We start from the raw sequence: 17,812 nt of genomic DNA, 5'->3' as shown, positions 1-17,812 counted from the left end.
ATTTATGCAAGAAATAGAAGTTGAAAAAAGTCCCCCAGTGTAGTTTCAATGTGAAACACACAGAGAACAGACTATGTGAAACATTTCTGGTGAAAATAAATACCTAAATAAAAATAGTTAGGAAGGGTAAAAATTAGTGCTTAAACTGTGTTTTGTTAGAGTGCTGTAATGTTTTTGCTTTTTAAAAAAACTTTACTTTTATTACAGTTAGTCTGATTGAAAATGCTCTAAATGTTTAACACAGGAAAATAATTATTGTAGCGTGCCTCCATCCTTCAGTTAATCAGTAAAAAAATCACCAGCTTCTGTATAAATAGCCACCTAATGCAAGCATGACAACAGTGTCTAAAATAGTGTCTGATTAAACTGCTATGGCATTTTGATAGCAATCTAAAATCTAATCTGGATTTATACTAAGTAAAGACCCCAACCATGTTATCTACTACCTGTAAGATATTAACTACTTACAATCTTTTAACAGAAACTATTCTTTTAAAAACTGTTGCAAAGCCCCCTTTCCAAGAGCATATGTTACTGCTTACTAAAGATCTTATCAAAACTACAGTTCAATGCTCATCAATTCAGTTCATTTTCACATGCTAACACAAACAACATGCTGATGTAGCCTTTCTCAACCATATATTTCAAATTTCCACCCGCCAAGGAGGACCGAAACCACACTTTCTTGTGCTGTGAAGATATCCGCTCGACATTTTCACGTCTGCTCTGGCTTCTCCATCACATGCTCTGTTCGCTTGCAGAAAGGATACAGATGGTTTATCATATCCACTCTGTGCATCTCATTAGGTGGCATGCTGGATACCACAGACCTTTCAGTGCCAAGTGGTGTGGGCTCGAGCCCAGCGGGTAAGTCGTCCTGGAGAGATTCATTAGCTCTCTGTTGCTCTGCCCAATAGGCCTCCTGCTTAGCACACAAGCTGGGTAGATACGTTTCTGTTTGAGATTGCTTCAAAACCCTTGTCACCATCTCTGATTGATCATGCATTAGCCAGATAATATTTTAATTGCAAGCAAAAATAAAATTGTTAAATAATTGAATGGAATATCATGCACAATTTTTTCTTTGTGGTAAAAATATGTGTTTAGGTAGGTCAATTAACTGTCTACTGACATCACATGGAGACCTCTATTAACAGGTGCATCTGTTTTCCCACAGCTTCCCGTGTCTGGCCTTATAAGGCTGGGGAGGATGGCTTAGATGCTTAGAGCAGCATAACCCCACAGCTATTCAGGCCATGTCATCCCACTAAGTCCTTAGTACACAATGACCGGACAGGCTGTCATGGCTGAAATGTGTTTAGTGAGTTGTGGAGACAGGTGGAGTTTAACTCTTTCCTTATGACTCAGCAGGATTGCTGGTGAAATACAACATATCCTCATAGAACAGCATGACATTCAGTAAGATTAGTTCTTCTGGAGTTTTTTGATTTGGTCAATTGTTTCAAAGAGCCAAGATAATCGAAAGGAAGGGTGTGATCGTTTTAGGTTTTGATTCTGTATTGAGGTCAAGACCTTGTCCCTACCATGAGGGGCGTTTTCGTCAGCATTTGGCAAAGTGGGAGCATGGTGCAGCTGTTTGTACCGTGTTTGCAGAGGAGCCGAGACCACAAGTAGAACAAACCTCTCCGGCCCCCATGTCAGATGACCGTTCCTGACATACTTTTGATATTTTACGAGTCACAGTCATGAGTGCAGCAGAGATGTTTCAAAGGTGACAGATGGAAGATGAATCTCTTCTCTACCCAGACGGTGTCACAACTGTCAGGAAACAATGCTCAGGAAGATACTTTTTATTCCTGACCACTTCTAGTTTTTTAATTACTGCTTTAATTGCTGGATTGTTTGCTATGTGTTCAAGTGTTCTATCTCATATGTGCTTGTATAGTGCCACAGTGAGCATTATTGGCCACATTCACTGGCAAACTATTTTCTGCTGCTGTTTTTTTTTTCTGAAATAAGCCATCTGTTATTCTTGTCTGGCTGAGATAATAGCTCATCAGCACCTTCAAAAACACAGCAACCTTTCTTTGAAGTTGATTTCAAACTACTCTATACAACTGTGTATACTGCAGTTTGTATTCCTCAATACGTGCAATGCGTCTGGTCTGAAAGTTGTGGTAGAGATAGAGAATTTCAAACAGAATGCAATGTGTCTTTAAGCTGCAAATATTTTGTCATCTGGAAGAACTATAAACTCTTGAAATATATTTACAAAGCATGTTTGTAGAGCACCCTGATGAGTATTCATATCCCTTGAACTTTTCTGCATTTTGACACATTACAATCACAAACTTTTTGGGGGATTTTAAGTGACACACCGACCCAAAGTAGAGAATCGTTGTCAAGAGGAAAGGACATAATACATGCAAAAAGTGTCAATCCCCCTTAACCTGTAAACCTTAAACAACATCCAACAGTGCATTAACCATCCAGCCATGAGACACAATTTGAACTTTCCGGCCTACATGCAAAAGATTATGTGTGGCAAGAAACGGACACTGCACATCATCTGGAACACTGCATCCCCATGATGAAACATGTTGGTGGCAGCATCATACCAACAGGAGGCTCTTCAGCAGGGACAGATCAGAAACAATGGGACAGTCTTAATGAGCTGGAGCTATTTTGAAAAGAAGAATGGGCATAATATTGAGTTTCTAGGCATGCAGATTGGTAGAGAAATCCTCTATAAACAACTTGCAGCAGAACTTGCTGTCAAAAGTGATTCTACAAAGTATTTTGTTAGGGGAGCCAAATGGACCACATTTGTAAAAAATTTTGAAAAGCATGTATCCTCCACAATCCTTGAAATCTATGGACTACAAGGTCTATCACATAAAATCTCAATAAAATACATTGAGTTTTGTGTTTATAATATGTGAACTAGAGGAAGGGGTATGAATAATGCTGTTTAGCATGCAATAAATCCTGATGAGTGGTGCAATTTCTCCCCAGAATTGTTCCTCTGAGATACAACAAAAGATCTGTGCATGGCTTATATTAGTTGAAAGCTGCGTTTTGTTGTCCTTGATTGGCTTGCATTATTCCTTCTTATTCACACAAACACATTGGATGCTGGTCACAATAACTCATTGGGCTTTCTTTCCCTGATCTCGCAAAGGAAACCCAAAGGCTTTCAGTTGTAAACACAAGGCCTGATGTAATGCCCCTCTTTTTCAACACCATGTTAATAATTCAGGACAAACATCAGAAACCAAACAGCTTTCAGCGTGGACAGTGTTAAGTGGCAGAGGATTTAAAGGAGCGGTGAAGTCTGAATATAGAACGAGGGCAGACATTATAAACAACGCAGTCTTAAGTTAAATTATGATTGGTATCTTGACTATGAATTAACTTCGTAGTTTAAGTACTTGTTGAGACATGTGTTCCCATTCTGGAGTTTGAAAAAATTGTTTGATTCAGTCGTCATTAGACGACTCAGGGCACATTCCACAGATCAAAAAGTCCCTTGGGTAAATTGAAATCTAAACTAGTCAGTAAAAACACAGCAGACTGTCTGTGTTTGCCCTTTGATGAAATTACAGCTGCAGTGTGGTTCGCTGTCCTCAGCTCGTCATGTCATTGCAGAAAAACATCCAAAATGACTGAGATGATAATTGATCCTGGGACTATATACCTAGTAGTAATGAAACAACAAAAACAATAACCATTGTATTCATGGTGTCATGTTAGTTAAATATTGCTTTGGAGATAAACAATGGAGCAATTACATCAATTAGGCACAAAATGAAAACCACCGAAAAACGTCAGACACATCGGGCGCACACGGGAGTATTCTGTGCAGCAGATCCTCGGTGTGTGCTGGTTTATAGGGTGGAGTCTTTATGAAGCCAGGATCTTGAAGTTTGTTGGTCGGACGTTTTTGTCATTCATGTGCAGTTTTTGTTGTGTATCAGGTTGAATTTTCCCACCACGGGAGATTTCTGTAATTGCAGCAAAACTATAAACATTTCTGTTGGTGTTACTAGTCCAAATAATACGTTGACATGATGTTTTCTTATAGCTAATTAAAAGATAATGATATTTGCCTTACCTTGACAGTTGTTTCCTCTTCTTATCTGTTCAAAAAAATGTCAATCTAGGTGATTGCGTCTGAATTGACCTGCTTAACATCAGCAGCGTTTCTCAGCCTCCTGTCTGTGTTTGGTCCATGTTTTCTTATTTAATTCTGCCACTAAATAAAGTCTTGGAAACTAGCAAAAATAAAACTATCCAATGTGGTGGATGTGGTTATATGTCTTAATGTGTGTTACCTCGTACATTTTGTATGATTTAAGTAAAGTGCTGTACCTTAAAAGGTACATGTCCTTGCAAAAGTATTTATACACTGCATGATTTACTGAGAAATAATATATAACCGTAGAGTGGAAGGGCAAGGACATTTGGTTTTGAAATTGTTGAAAAGGTATGGCATGCATTTGTATTTAGCCTCCCGACTCAAAACTCAGAACAACTTGCTTTTTATTTTGTGTTTTAGAGTATCCCTTTTTCCATCTAGTGACTGACATTTTATGACATTCTTTTTTGCTAAGTAACATTGACTAGAATTTCTTTCTTTTCTGTTTTAAAAACATCATTCGCACAGCATGATACTACCACCGGCATGTTTTGGTGTTTGGATGGTGTGTTCAGGGTGATGTGCAGGTTTCTTACATGCATGATGTTTTGCATGTACATTCTAATTTTGGTCTCATCTGACCTGATTACTAACTTCCACGTTTGCTGTGTCCTGTGGCTTGTGGCAAACTACGTAGTAGACTCTTTATGGCCTTTTTTCAGAGTGGCTTTCTTCTTGTTTTTCTTTTTTCTACATAAAGGCCAGATTTGTGAAGTGTATTGTGCATTTCTGCAGCTCCTCCAAAATTACCTTGGGCCTTTGGGTTCTCTCCTTGTCAGGTCTTTCAATTTTGTGTTATACTATTTCGAATTTTCATTTGATTGCACTGTGCTCTGTGAGATGTCTAAATCTTTGGATATTGTTTTTTGACCCAATCCTGCTTTAGACTTTGCCACAACTTCATCCATGACATTGTGGTGTGTTTCATATTATGTTTTTCATACGTTAATATTTGCTAACAAACCTCTGAGGCCTCCACAGAACAGTTGTATTTATGCTGAGGATTATGGTGATTTGAGATGTTATTCGATTGCACTGGATTTTATTTGGGGCTAAGGGCTGAATATAAATGCACACCATCCGTCCATCCATTTTCTATACCCGCTTACAGGGTCACGGGGAGCTGGTGCTTATCTCTAGTGGTCTACGGACGAGAAGCGGGTTACACGCTGGACAGGTCGCCAGTCCATCGCAGGACTAAATGCACACCAGTTTTCAGATATTTATTTGGAAATAAAATGAAAATCAGGAAAACTTTTCTTTACATTTCCCAATGATGCGCTACTTTTTGTAGGTGTGCCATTTAAAAGTAACTGAGGTTTGCGGTGTAATGTCATATTCCACTATGTGGAAGAGTTCCAGTGTGTTGAATATTTTTGTGATGCACTATGAAAAGAGACTGTAGTAACCTGGCCTACGGATCATGCATCATTTATAATATGGGGAGTGATGCAACAAATCACAACAACAATGTGGTTCCGGAGCTAAAACAAACAATCCAGTAATGATAGGGATGGTGGCTCCCTCCCCCTGTAAGTCAAAATGTCTGTTGTGAAAACAGCCTGTTTGTCATCCCTGTTGTCCTGTTTTCTCTCAACAACAACTTCATGCTTAGTGTTCAGTGCAGATTTCTGCCTGAATTAAACACCAGCTCCCCGGTTGTTTTCAGATTGGTCTTTATGTGCCAAATTGCCACGTTGCCTCCCATTCCTCAACATGAAATCCTATTTGCGCTAACTTCTCATTCCCACAAAATGACATCCTGGCTGTTTTTAATCAGGCTTGCTATTTTTGGAGCCTTGGACATTTACCCTGCTAATTCTGTAAACACTGTTTTCTTGCAGCAGCAGCCAAGTCTTGTGTGTGATCAAAGCCAGAGCTGATGGCGATAGCTGCTTGTACACACTGTTGATTCAGCTGTGAGATACTATTGTAGGCTTCATAACTGTTTATTTGGCCATGAATTGTTGCTGTCCTTATCTACAGTCAGCGGGGGCTATTGTCCCATTATGTTTCTACACCCCCTTGCCCCTTGACTAAGTCTCCTTGTTCTGTACACACTTTGTGTTTCTGTCCGCTAAAGACAATGGACAAGTCAGCATCTTGTTGAAGTGTTACTGATCTGTTCATGTTCTGGAAGATAACGTGAATTCTTCCTTTAGTTCTCATCGTCTTCAGAAATCACATTAGAGCAAATTAAATTCCTCTCAGAGATGTATTAAAAGCACAGCCCCTTTAAAATTCAAGCGCACTTGAAATAATACTTGTTCTTTGTTGCCGTTTTCCCAACAATTGGGTGCCCATTTTTTATTAGAGTGCTGCAAACCTTGTGCAGATGAGTCATACAATATTCCGCTTTTGAAAAACAAAAAAAACTATTGTAGGTTTGCAAAAACAGGAAGAATTTTTTTTTTTTATAAGACGTGTTAAAACATGTCAACAGTTTTAAACTAAGCAGTTGTAGACATTTCACAGTGCTGCTACAATTTGCCACAACTGGACAATGAGTCCTTGTAACAGACAAACTAGAAATGGTTATTAAAAAGAAGTCCCTTTCTTGTTTTAGACAGTTTTGATAAATGTGCTGTGATCTGTAATGATGCAACTCATGACATAAAAAGAGAAATCTTAAGAACTGCATATTTCTAAATGTTTTTTTTTTTTGTTACTTCATTAATCGATCCTCACCCAATGATGAGATTCATCCTTTTTAGGAGTTTTAGTAGTTGAGTAAAAGAAAAAGAGTTGTTTGGATTGATGCTTTTGTAAAATAATAATAATAAAGAAATTGACTAATGGCCATGATCACCAAGGTGTGAACATTGAGACAAAGGTCTTGCATTTCTCTGTTGTTTGTGTGACGAAACAACATAGCAGAACATTTATTCAACTGTAATAAACCCAGTTGTTTCTTTTAAGTGGTCACAGTACATTTGCCAGTGAACTGCGCCTCATCCCCAAGATGCAAAGACTTGCCTTTGATGTAATCATTCACAATAAAAAATTAAAGGCTCATCAATTTTAAAATGGACGTTTTATTTTTGTAAATGTGCAGGATAATTATCCGAGTCGATTAAAACTTCCCAGAGGGTTGGAAACACTTAACACTGCATGCTGCACGCGAACTGCGGAACAAGACGGCGTGAAAGGTTTCTCTGATGGCCGGGAGTGTTGTCAGTTACAGTCCCCTGGTTTGATGATGCATTTCTGTTGCCATGTGTCTCTGCAGGGAACGGCTTCGTTAACCCCAGGGGCTCGCCAAGCCTCCTGAGCACGCCCAGCGGCAACGGTCTGGGTAAAATCCTGCCTACCAAGTCTCCACCACCTCCTGGAGGGAACATGGGAATGGGGAGTCGGAAGCCAGACCTGAGGGTTGTAATCCCTCCATCGAGCAAAGGGATGATGCCCCCACTGGTGAGTAAAGAGCACACCGCTGCACACCAGTTTCATCAGCCCGAGGACCTGGGAGGCTGTATGAAAACTTTCATAGCAGAGTGGCTGTGCTGGATTTGCCTGTGCACATCTTTGATGTTATCATCTCAGCATGGCATGGTTTGCAGGTGAGGTTATCACCTCACTTAGGACATTGTTTATCTGCAGTGAACTTGCATACTAGAGCAAAAATCTTTATCAAATCAACTTGTTGTACCTTTCGTTTAAATATGGACTGAGGAGAAACTTTGGGGAACCTTCAATCAGTTATTCCACTTCAACGTTTTTTTTTTATAAACATACATAACCACTAGATATGGGCTCCAGGTTCATACAAGTACTTTGCAGATGTATATATAGACAAACACAAAGTGTTGCATAATTGTGAAGTGAAAGGAAACGGATCCATGGTTTTCAAAACATTTTACAGTTAATATTTCAAAGGGGGCATGTATTTGTTTTCATCCCCATATACTCTGGTACCCTTAAATAAAAACTACTGCAGCCATTTGCCTTTAGAAGCAAATACCTGTTTGCAATGTAATCTCAGTATAAATGCAGCTTTTCAGTGAAGGTTTATTAAAAACATTGATGAATAAAAAGCACCATGAAGACCAAAGAACAAACCAAATCAGGAATAAAGCTGTCAGTGCCAAAAGATATTTTAATGTTTCAACATTTCAAGCAGCACTGGCCAAATCGTTATCCAAGAATGGAACATGTATGAGACAACCACTAAGGCTCGGCCGTCCTCCTCAACTTACAGGCCAGGCAAGAGAGAAAACATTATTCAGATAAACTCTGGAGGAGCTGCATAGATCAACAACTCGGGCATGAGCATCTGTTGACATGGAATCTATCTATTAAGCACTACACAAATCTTACCTTTATGAAAGAGTAGTGAAAAGAAACATTTAGTTTAAAGAGAAACCTGAACAATCAGTTCAACACTTCTTATGGGGGAGAACACTGGACATTGCCTTGAGCACATCCTCCTCATGGTAGAACAAGATAGCGACAGCACAATGTGAAGGGATGCTTTTCTTCACAGAGGACAAGAAAGCTAGTCAGAGTTGATGAAAAGATGAGTGGAGATAAGTACAAGAAAGGAAGAAAACCTAAATGCTGCTAAAGAGAGGAAACTGACAAAATTCACCTTGTGAAAGAGCTTTCTTGTTCCTTGGATGCATCAAGAGCAGACAGAATGTATTGTTGGAGCTCAGAAACAGGTTAGACAGAGGCTGGAGGTTGCTTCCATCTTGCCTGAGCAGTAGAGGCGGTGGAAGGTGCCTGCCGTGGCAGGTCTGCAGACAGCCTGTCATTAGGCCATAATGGTATTAAATTAATCACATCTCAGTGTGACAGAGTGTAGATGAAGACTTAATCAGGGGCCCAGAGTGTGAGCCAGATAATATCTTGTCGCCCTTGTCGTGTCTTCCCACAGCTATTGATTGAGGATGAGTTGTAGGAGCCCTGGCCTGCTCACAGTATGTCCCACAGCAAGGGAAAGATGGAAGATGGGCTTCTTGTTTCTCCTTTCAGGCTCAGGGAGGATTCTGGGTGAACAGGACATAAACTTTATCTGTAGTTTATGATGAATATGAGCTGATGTCAGTGATTTGGAACAGTTTTAGTCTATCCTTTATCATTCTTAAGTTAGTCCAAAGATAGTCTGCTTGTGGGTTTCGTTATGGAGACATGGTGTTTATAAATGCTCATAAAGAGTAGAATTTTACATTGGGGACAGTCTTACTTTCATTTGTGTGCCTTTACCTATAAAATCCTGATAGCTGTCCCCTCCCCCCTCTCCTGCGAACTCTGCTCCTTTTCCGTAATTCACTTCTTTCCTTCTGTCGATGGCAGTCGGAGGAGGAGGAAATGGAGTTGGTGAGTTTGAAAAATGCCTGGGCAAATGGCTGAAATGTTAACACGCTTTGAGTAATCACAGATGCTGAACCGAAGACAGTGTTCAAAGAGGAGACAGTTTTCCAAAAGAAGACAACAGCTTTTGTCAATACATGCATTGAGTTTGGCCTGTGAAGACTGCCTTGGCCTGTTAAATTGGCTCCTCAATTCCCAACATGGACATTTTCGTCACCAGGGGTTTTAGTGTGCAGGAGTGTGTGTTAGAAAGAGGAGAACTAATAAGCTAATTCTTTTCACACGATTTTGTTATAGTCATGGTTTGATGTTTAACAATTTAAGAGCAATGTGAAAAACATAAATCACATGTTCTTTTTCTGAGGAAGAAAAGATGACATCATCCGAAATGAAATCATTCTTTGAGATACTTGGGGTTTGGTGAAGTCATCTGGCCGGATAGTGTTGGAACAATTCAAGGAAGCCATCAACTTTATGATGCAATCAGGCTTCAAACGCAACTGTTGGCAGCTGCGTATATGTTTGTTATATTACCCAAGGAGGGTTTGTTGTAGTATTGTTTTAAAAACTGCAGTGTGTCTGCTTTTGATTATTAGGCTGCGTGTGCATTTTGCAGCTCACAACAAAGCTCACTGCATGACCGCACCAAGCTGTGTAGGTGTGTTTTTGTGGATGCATGCCAGCCACTACACTGAAAAAGCACCACAGCTTCTCTGTGCGTCACTCTGGGAATTGAAATGTGTCATTTGCGTTATGCTCTTGCAACATCTCATTCAGGTGTTATGTGAGCGATCTGTTGTCTCACTTTGACTTTTTGAGTTCTGAATGTTTATTTGGCGGATTTTCCTAAAGTGGATCGTATGGGTTTTCTCTATCCCAATTTACTATTTATACATAAGCATTTCCTTTCATGTTTGACATAATAAAAAACAAACATGTTAATTTTAGGGGGATTCTGTAATTTTGATGTATGTAGTGACTATATTTGGCACAAGTGCCTCTGTTAAACTTGACAACAATCCAATTAACAAATTTGAAAACTATTTTCATATTATACAGGAAGATTTCAATTAATTGGAATATTATTGAAAAGTTTACTTATTTCAGTTTTTCAATTGCAAAGGTGAAACTCATTCATTATAGAGGTTTATTAATCTCTGTCTTATATAGTTCAAGCATTTATTTCTATTAATCGTGAGGACGATGGCCTAAAGCTAATGATTTTAACAAAGAAATGTTATGTTGTGGTTATGTTCTGGCCTATACAGTCATTAGAGGCAGGTAAAAACATAGCAGATTAACATGCAAAAGCAACAGGGAAAATTGGAGTCTTAGGAACGTTTTGAGGTTAAGGCTGTTTAAGAGTTTGAGGGAGATTCACAAAGCATGGACTGCACCTGGAGTCAGAGCTTCAGGAGCCACCGCGCACAGGCATTTTCAGGGCATTGGCTACAGGGTTGTGTTAAGCCAACCCTGATTCAGAGGCAACTTCTTGGTCTTTCTTGGTCAGTAGTCCAAAGTCATATTTTCAGTTGAAAGTAAATGTTGCATTTCACTTCGAGATCAAGGCCCAAGAGTCTGGAAGAAGAGCAGAGAGGCACACAATCCAAATTGCTTCAGGTCTAGGGTGAAATTTCCAGAGTCAGCAATGATTTGGGGAGCCATGTTGTCTGTAGGGTTTGATCCACTTTGTTTTATGAAGTCAAAAGTCATCGAAGCCATCTACCAGGAAATTTTGGAGCACTTCATTCCCTCTGCTGAGAACCTTTATGGATATGCTGATTTTATTCCCCAGCAGGACTTGGCACATATCCGCACTGCCAGAAGTACCAATTCTTGCTTTAATGTTCATAGTATCATTGTGCTTAAAAACCCAGCAAACTGGCTTGACCTAAACCCAATAGAGACTCTAGGTAATATTGTGAACAGGAAAATGGGAGACCGCTCAGCCAACGATGCAGGCAAGCTGAAGGCCTCTATTAAAGCAGGCTGGATTTTCTTAACACCTTCATGTTTCTCTGCATTGATGCAATAATTAATGCGTAAGATGCCCAGACCAAATATTGAGTCCACATACGATACTGTACAATACATAGACATACTTTTCAGTAAGGTGTTTTTATTGGGCTTCTGGTATATCATCATTTTCTGTGAATATAAATTTGGGGTTTTTGTTTACTATAAGCCATAATCCTCAAAATGAACAGAAACAAAGGCTTGACATATGTCGTTCTGTGTGAGTTGAATCTATACAACACACACGTTTCACTTTATTAAGTGAATAACTGAAGGTAATAGAAATTTCCGTTATATTCTAATTTAAGTTGTGGTTTAGGTGGATTTTGTGTTTTAACTGTACAATTTAAAATCCCTCTAAACTTACACAGCCTTACTGCCACCTTGTGGTAGATAATGTCTGATGTGAATTAAAGTACTTTTCATTTTCATGGGTTTTTGTTTTTGAGACTGAACTGCAATATTTGTTGCTTTTGTGTGTGTGTCCTACAGAACACCCAGAGGATAAGCAGTTCCCAGTCCAGCCAGCAGCTTGCCACTCCTGTTGTGTCTGTTACCACCCCCAGCTTACCCCCCCAGGGCTTAGTCTACTCAGGCATGCCCACCGCCTACAATCCTGCTGGTGAGTCTGCACCTTCTGCCCCCATCCCTCCACTGACAACAGCTCCCTGAGCTGTTACCGTTTGTAGCTCACATTCCTAGTTCCTGCTCTTGGTTGCATACAGTCATGAAAGTGAAATGTGAGTTAGTTCTCAGTGAGTGTGTGTGTGTGTGTGTGTGTGTGTGTGTGTGTGTGTGTGTGTGTGTGTGGCTGCTTTTGTTTTTACAGAGTACTCGCTGAGCAGTGCAGAGATCTCCTCCCTACAGGGCTTCAACTCTCCCAGTCTCTCTCTGGGCTCCATGTCTGCATGGCAACAGCATCAACTAGGCCAGGCAGCTCTTAATTCTTTGGTGTGAGTAACACACTTGGAAACAAAGGCACACTCTACAGACGCCCTTGCATAAAAGCAACACCCACGGTGCTCTGCGATATCATGCCGAATCATGCACTTACATATTCCTGGCTTTTAATGCGGTTTTGTTTTTTTGTAAACTGAACATGAGATGTTCTTCTTATCTCTGCTGCAGTGGTGGAAGTCACCTACCTCAAGGCTCCAACTTATCCATCAGCACCAGCCAGAACATAAACATAAAATCTGAGCCCATATCACCGCCCCGCGAGCGGGTCACCCCATCCGGGTTCCCGTCTCAGCAGCAGCAGCCACAGCAAGGGTCAAGCCGGCAAGAGGTTCTTGGACGCTCACCCGCCGACAGCCTCAGCTCGTCCTGCAGCTCATATGATGGTAGCGACCGTGAGGACCACCGAGCGGACTTCCATTCCCCGCTTGGACTTGGAAGACCCCCTGCTGGCTCTGAGGACAGGGAGAGCCCGTCAGTCAAACGCTTGCGCATGGATACATGGGTGACATAAGGAGCTCTGATCCGGTCTGCAGTCACCAGTCAGACAGATAGAGGAAGGGAGGGATTAGACATGGGGATAAAAGACGGAGCAAGGCTCCTTAGAGCTGTCAATATTATTCTATTATTCAACTCCACTTCGATTTGAAATTCTGGGATGTAACGTTAGAAGATGTCAGGACATATTTAGGTCAATGCTCAAACTGATACAGGAGGGTTAAACAATCTAAGTAAATTTTGTGCACAAGCAGGTGGTATCAGGTACTTGCCGCAGTTCAGAAGGCATCTGCAGATGAGAGAAAATTGTTAAACAATAGGCGGTAGATTATTGTAGCCACTGGTCTAGTCAGACAATTACATGTATTTGCTGTTTTGCTGTTGTGCTCGCAAATTCGCAAACAATCCCAGAAAATTGTGTTGCTTTCAGGCTGAGGACTCTCTTATTACATATGATGTTCACTGCAAGAACTATGTTTAAATACCATGCAGCAACCACACAGGTTTTGTCTAAAAGGGGGCCTCTTCAAAAATCCTTAAGATCAGGAGACACAGAGCACATCAAGCCAAGGTCATCCAGGACTCTTCAATAAGCTGAGACAACTTTAAAACAACAATATGGCAGGTAAAATAAAATAGTGTCAGAATTTATTGCAATAATGATAATTACTTTCATAATTTAAAAAAGTAAGGTGTATGAATATACAGTTAAGATAATGCAAACCTGTCCAGTTGAGCTGGTTAGTAAGCCAACGTGTTGACATTTGAGCAACAGTCCGTCAGTTAAATAAGCCAAAGCTGGGGTTTTTTGTGTTGTTTTGTACAGTTGCTGTAATCTCGTTACAGTTCGCTCAAATGCTGCCTCTCTTCTTCTTTTTTTGTTCCATCATACTCTGTATTTTTCATTTTGTTTTGTTACAGTGTAAAAATCCACGTGAAGCAGATTCTTGAATCAGATATTGAAAAGCCATGGACGTTTGCTGTTCTATTTGTACAATGTCAAAATTTGAGCCAAGCATTTTGTCTTTTTTTGTTGTTGTTGTGTAAATAACAACTTTAATATATATATTGCCAGGGTGGTGAGTACACCCTTTTCGAGAAAGTATATTTTTGTGGTTTACAGCTGAGTTTACAGGAGTGGACCCTTAAAAAAGTCACTAGTCCATATTTCACGGTTTTATTCAGTCATTTCTGCGTAAACTCAGACGAATGTTTGGTTAAAGATTGTTGGTTTTGTCTCATTTGCCCTGAATACACTCTGAAATGAATTCTATGAGATCAAACTTTCATGCGTTGTTTTTTTTGAAGGATGATCACAAGACAGGGGAAAATAGGAGTTCCTCCTGCCCATTGTGGTCTAACATTAAGTGCTAAAGTTACTGTCACTATTCAAACCCATGCTTCTAACTAAACTGAACAAAAACACCTTAGGGCTACCATCCTGCTATTAGCTTTTGGAATTTAAGCCAATAAATCTAAACACAAAAGAAGTTGCTGGTGACCATAAGACAAAAATAAATAGATATCTATGGGTGCCCACGTGTGGTTGTAAATACTCATTATAACTTGATTGGCTCAAGAGTTTCTTTTACAAATGTATCCCCATTTAGTGACAGAGCTGTAACCCTGTACTTGGAACATTAGGAGCCAGAAATGTGCAAATATATTGGAAGTTGTTGTGGCATAAAGCCTGTGTTATTACACTGTAACGAGGACTAAAAAAACAGGGTTGTAGCTTTTTTAAATCTCCATTATAAAAGGCATAAACCATTCATCAGATAACAGCACACTGACTGACTTTAATATTTCCTGCTGACAGGCACACATTTGTATGAGAATGATTGCTGCACAAGACAGATTTCACTGTGTATTCTCCATGGCATAACTTATGTGTATTAATGACCTAAGGCATCCCCATTGCATCCCCATTGCAGATCTATGCATATTCAACCCCACTTCACATGACATATATAAACTATGATGTCATTACTGAACATATTCAGTCTGCAGACTGTCAGGGTAAAGAGTGTCAGACTGTTAGTCTCTTATTCTAAAGTGCCACAGCTGGAAGTTACTGGACTACAATTTTAATATCTTTTGGTTTTGGCTATCTCCTCATCCATTTACAGTGCCTTGCAAAAGTATTCATACAGCTTGAGCGATTTCACATGTCACGTTTCAGCCACAAACTTTCATGTATTTTATTAGGACTCTATATCATAGACCAACACAAAGCAGTGCTTGTGAAGCACAAGAGAAAGGATATTTGGATTACAACTTTTTGCTAAAAATAAAAGAGCACCATCTTCCACATAATTGCAGTGTTCCACAGGATCATTTGCAGTTTCTGGCAAACTGCAAATGACACTTCTTATGTCTTTCTTACAAAAATGGCTTTCTTCTTGACACTCTTCTTTATAGGTCAGATTTCAGGAGTACTCTGAATCTCTGCAGCTCCTCCAAAGTGGCTGTTTCTTTCATTAATGCTTACCTTGCTCTCCTTAATTACTCCCAGGTGGACTCTAACGGTGACTCTTTAAGAAAAAGAAGCAAATACCACAGAAAATGCCACACTTTTCATAGTTTAATATGTAAAAAGAATTGAAAACCATCCTTTTCCTTCTACTTTACAATTTTGCACTCCTTTGTGTTGGACTATTATATGAAATCCCAGTGAAATACGTTGAAGTTTGTAGCTGTAATGTGACAAAATGTAAAAAAAAAAAAATATCAGCTGCTATGGATACTTTTGCAAAAGACTTTATACACACTGATAGATCTACATCATGGGGTTTAATTATCCATATTGTAATCCAGTTTAACACAGCAGAAGAAGATAGCAATAATAAATGACTTCAACAGAAATCATCTGCCTGTCTTGGCGGCGCCGCCTTGTAGTTGAGCACATTTTTTAGCACTTGATGACATACCAGGGAATTTTGTAGTTGCTCTACCAATATGCACAGTTAGAAAATGCCTTATCCCAAAGAGAAATTGCACCACATTTATTCTCTCTCATGTAAGGAAAGACAATGCAGACATCATCCAGGCGGGACGAGACCGTCCTTTCACAGCAGACTCACACAAAAAATGCATGGTGAATGCACAGTGAAACAAATGTTCTGTTAGTCCTCGTCCAAATTGTGCACAACTGATGAATGTGAAAGGAAAGGGTAATCGATGAACCTCTGGAGAGAACTTTCTTCACTTTGCTGTGCAAGAGTACACCGCTTTGCTTCATGGCTAAGTATTTGGTAAGTGTCTGTAGTTGATAGTTCACGTAACTAAGGAAGCTGTTTTCGGTTTGAGCGCTCAGACCGTTTGGCGGCACAAGCTGGACTTTGTTGCCAATAATAAAATTATTTGTTTTAAAATTGAAATAGATTTTAAGTTAATCTGCATTTTTGTTTCCGCTTGAATGTGTTATTTTATTTTCAACATACAATAATTATTCAAGTGAACTTTTTATTGAACAATTAAGATACTATGCTAGATGTTGTTGTACAAAATTTGTATTCCACACAAAATGTGCAAATATTGGCTTTTCATGTGTAATTTAGTTTTTGTTTCTCTTATTCTGTATAAAATAAAATAAACAACTCTTTCATAGAATCTGTTCTTCTGTGAAGTCCCAAACAGTATAAACTGTCAACTTTATTAAACACCTCAGTGTATGCTCAATCTAAACTCCGTGTCCGCTCATCTTTCTGTGCTTGGTTGGTTATGCTGTACATGACTTAATGACGTAAAGATTTTCACCAAGTTTAGTTTTTTTGTAACCACTTCAACAGTATGCCATAAAACAGCCATAATATAAAAATACAATCTGTTATTAGTCTTTTTTAGAAAGATTAGTTATAATAATAATCTATTAGCTGTGAACCATTATCAGTGTTAACAAAAATTAATCCATGAAACACATCACTGTATGTAATGAATCAATATGATGTATTAGTTTTATAAACTTATTTTGCAGTGATATCCAAATTATTCCTGAAATTGAATATTCAAAGGTAGCAGTAGTTTAAACATGCAATGGTCTTGATCGTAATGGCCTGCAATAAAAGGTTTTCTATGTGGATGACCACATAGAAAACCAAACAGTGTTTCACAGGTGGCCTCTAGCGGCTAGCTATGATAAGTACCTTTTTTTTTTTTTTTTTTTTTTTTGCAGACATTGGTTTAATTCCACAGATTTACCAGAAAGAGGCGCTGTGGTACAATACAATCTTGACACAGGTCAATGGTGTCCTTGAGTCTTGTAGATTAAAAAGAAGTTCTGTGCAACACAACTGTTTGTGCTTGCTTGGTTATCTCATCATCTTTTCGGCATATTTGTGAGGAAAGTTGCTAGGCAACTCTAAAACACTAGAACTGATAAGTGTTCTCCAAATACCTAAGAACAACGATGTACAAATTCAAAAGTGAAAGTAGAGAGGAGTCCTAAGTTGATTCTGTATTTAGTATCACAGTTGCACTTATACTTAAACTCGGTAAGCTCCCAGTAAAAGTGGAACCGTTTTTTTGTAATGATTACACTTTTAAGCAGCTTACATAGAAACTTTTCTGAACTTTATGATCAGTTAAAACTAGAAGATCTTATAACACATTAATTTCACCCTGAAAGCCCAGACTTACTGCAAGTACTTGAACATGTCATGGCACAGACAGCAGGGGTGTAACAAAGACTGCATTCCACATCAGGGAGGTCCTGTTGTCGCGCATGCTTGCTAACTGTCATGTCTTGCTGGGATACTGAAAGTACAGGTGTTGGACAATGAAACTGATACACCTGGTTTTAGACCACAATCATTTATTAGTATGGTGTAGGGCCTCCTTTTGCAGCCAATACAGTGTCAATTCGTCTTG

General features: G+C 39.3%; 1 protein-coding gene and 1 long non-coding RNA gene across 2 annotated transcripts in view; one reads left to right on the top strand and one right to left on the bottom strand.

Annotated features, from left to right (window-relative positions):
• The window catches only part of mef2aa (myocyte enhancer factor 2aa), an 82,284-nt gene extending 65,654 nt beyond the window's left edge, over positions 1-16,630 (top strand). The window contains exons 7-10 of the mRNA XM_047391630.1: positions 7,389-7,573; positions 11,981-12,110; positions 12,318-12,441; positions 12,617-16,630. Of these exons, the coding sequence (XP_047247586.1) occupies positions 7,389-7,573; positions 11,981-12,110; positions 12,318-12,441; positions 12,617-12,959 (782 nt within the window). The 3' untranslated portion in view covers positions 12,960-16,630. The remainder of the gene's footprint in view (positions 1-7,388; positions 7,574-11,980; positions 12,111-12,317; positions 12,442-12,616) is intronic.
• LOC124884045 lies at positions 8,382-9,651 on the bottom strand. Its single transcript, XR_007042373.1, has 3 exons — positions 9,365-9,651; positions 8,748-9,147; positions 8,382-8,654 (listed from the first exon to the last, which is right to left on the bottom strand). It is a non-coding gene; the product is annotated as an uncharacterized LOC124884045 (long non-coding RNA).
• Positions 16,631-17,812: the final 1,182 nt, after the last annotated feature.

Source organism: Girardinichthys multiradiatus, chromosome 2 (assembly GCF_021462225.1).
Source record: "Girardinichthys multiradiatus isolate DD_20200921_A chromosome 2, DD_fGirMul_XY1, whole genome shotgun sequence".
Lineage (NCBI taxonomy): Eukaryota > Metazoa > Chordata > Actinopteri > Cyprinodontiformes > Goodeidae > Girardinichthys > Girardinichthys multiradiatus.
The sequence above is the reverse complement of the archived record's forward strand: the minus strand, read 5'-3'. Positions and strand labels throughout refer to the sequence as shown.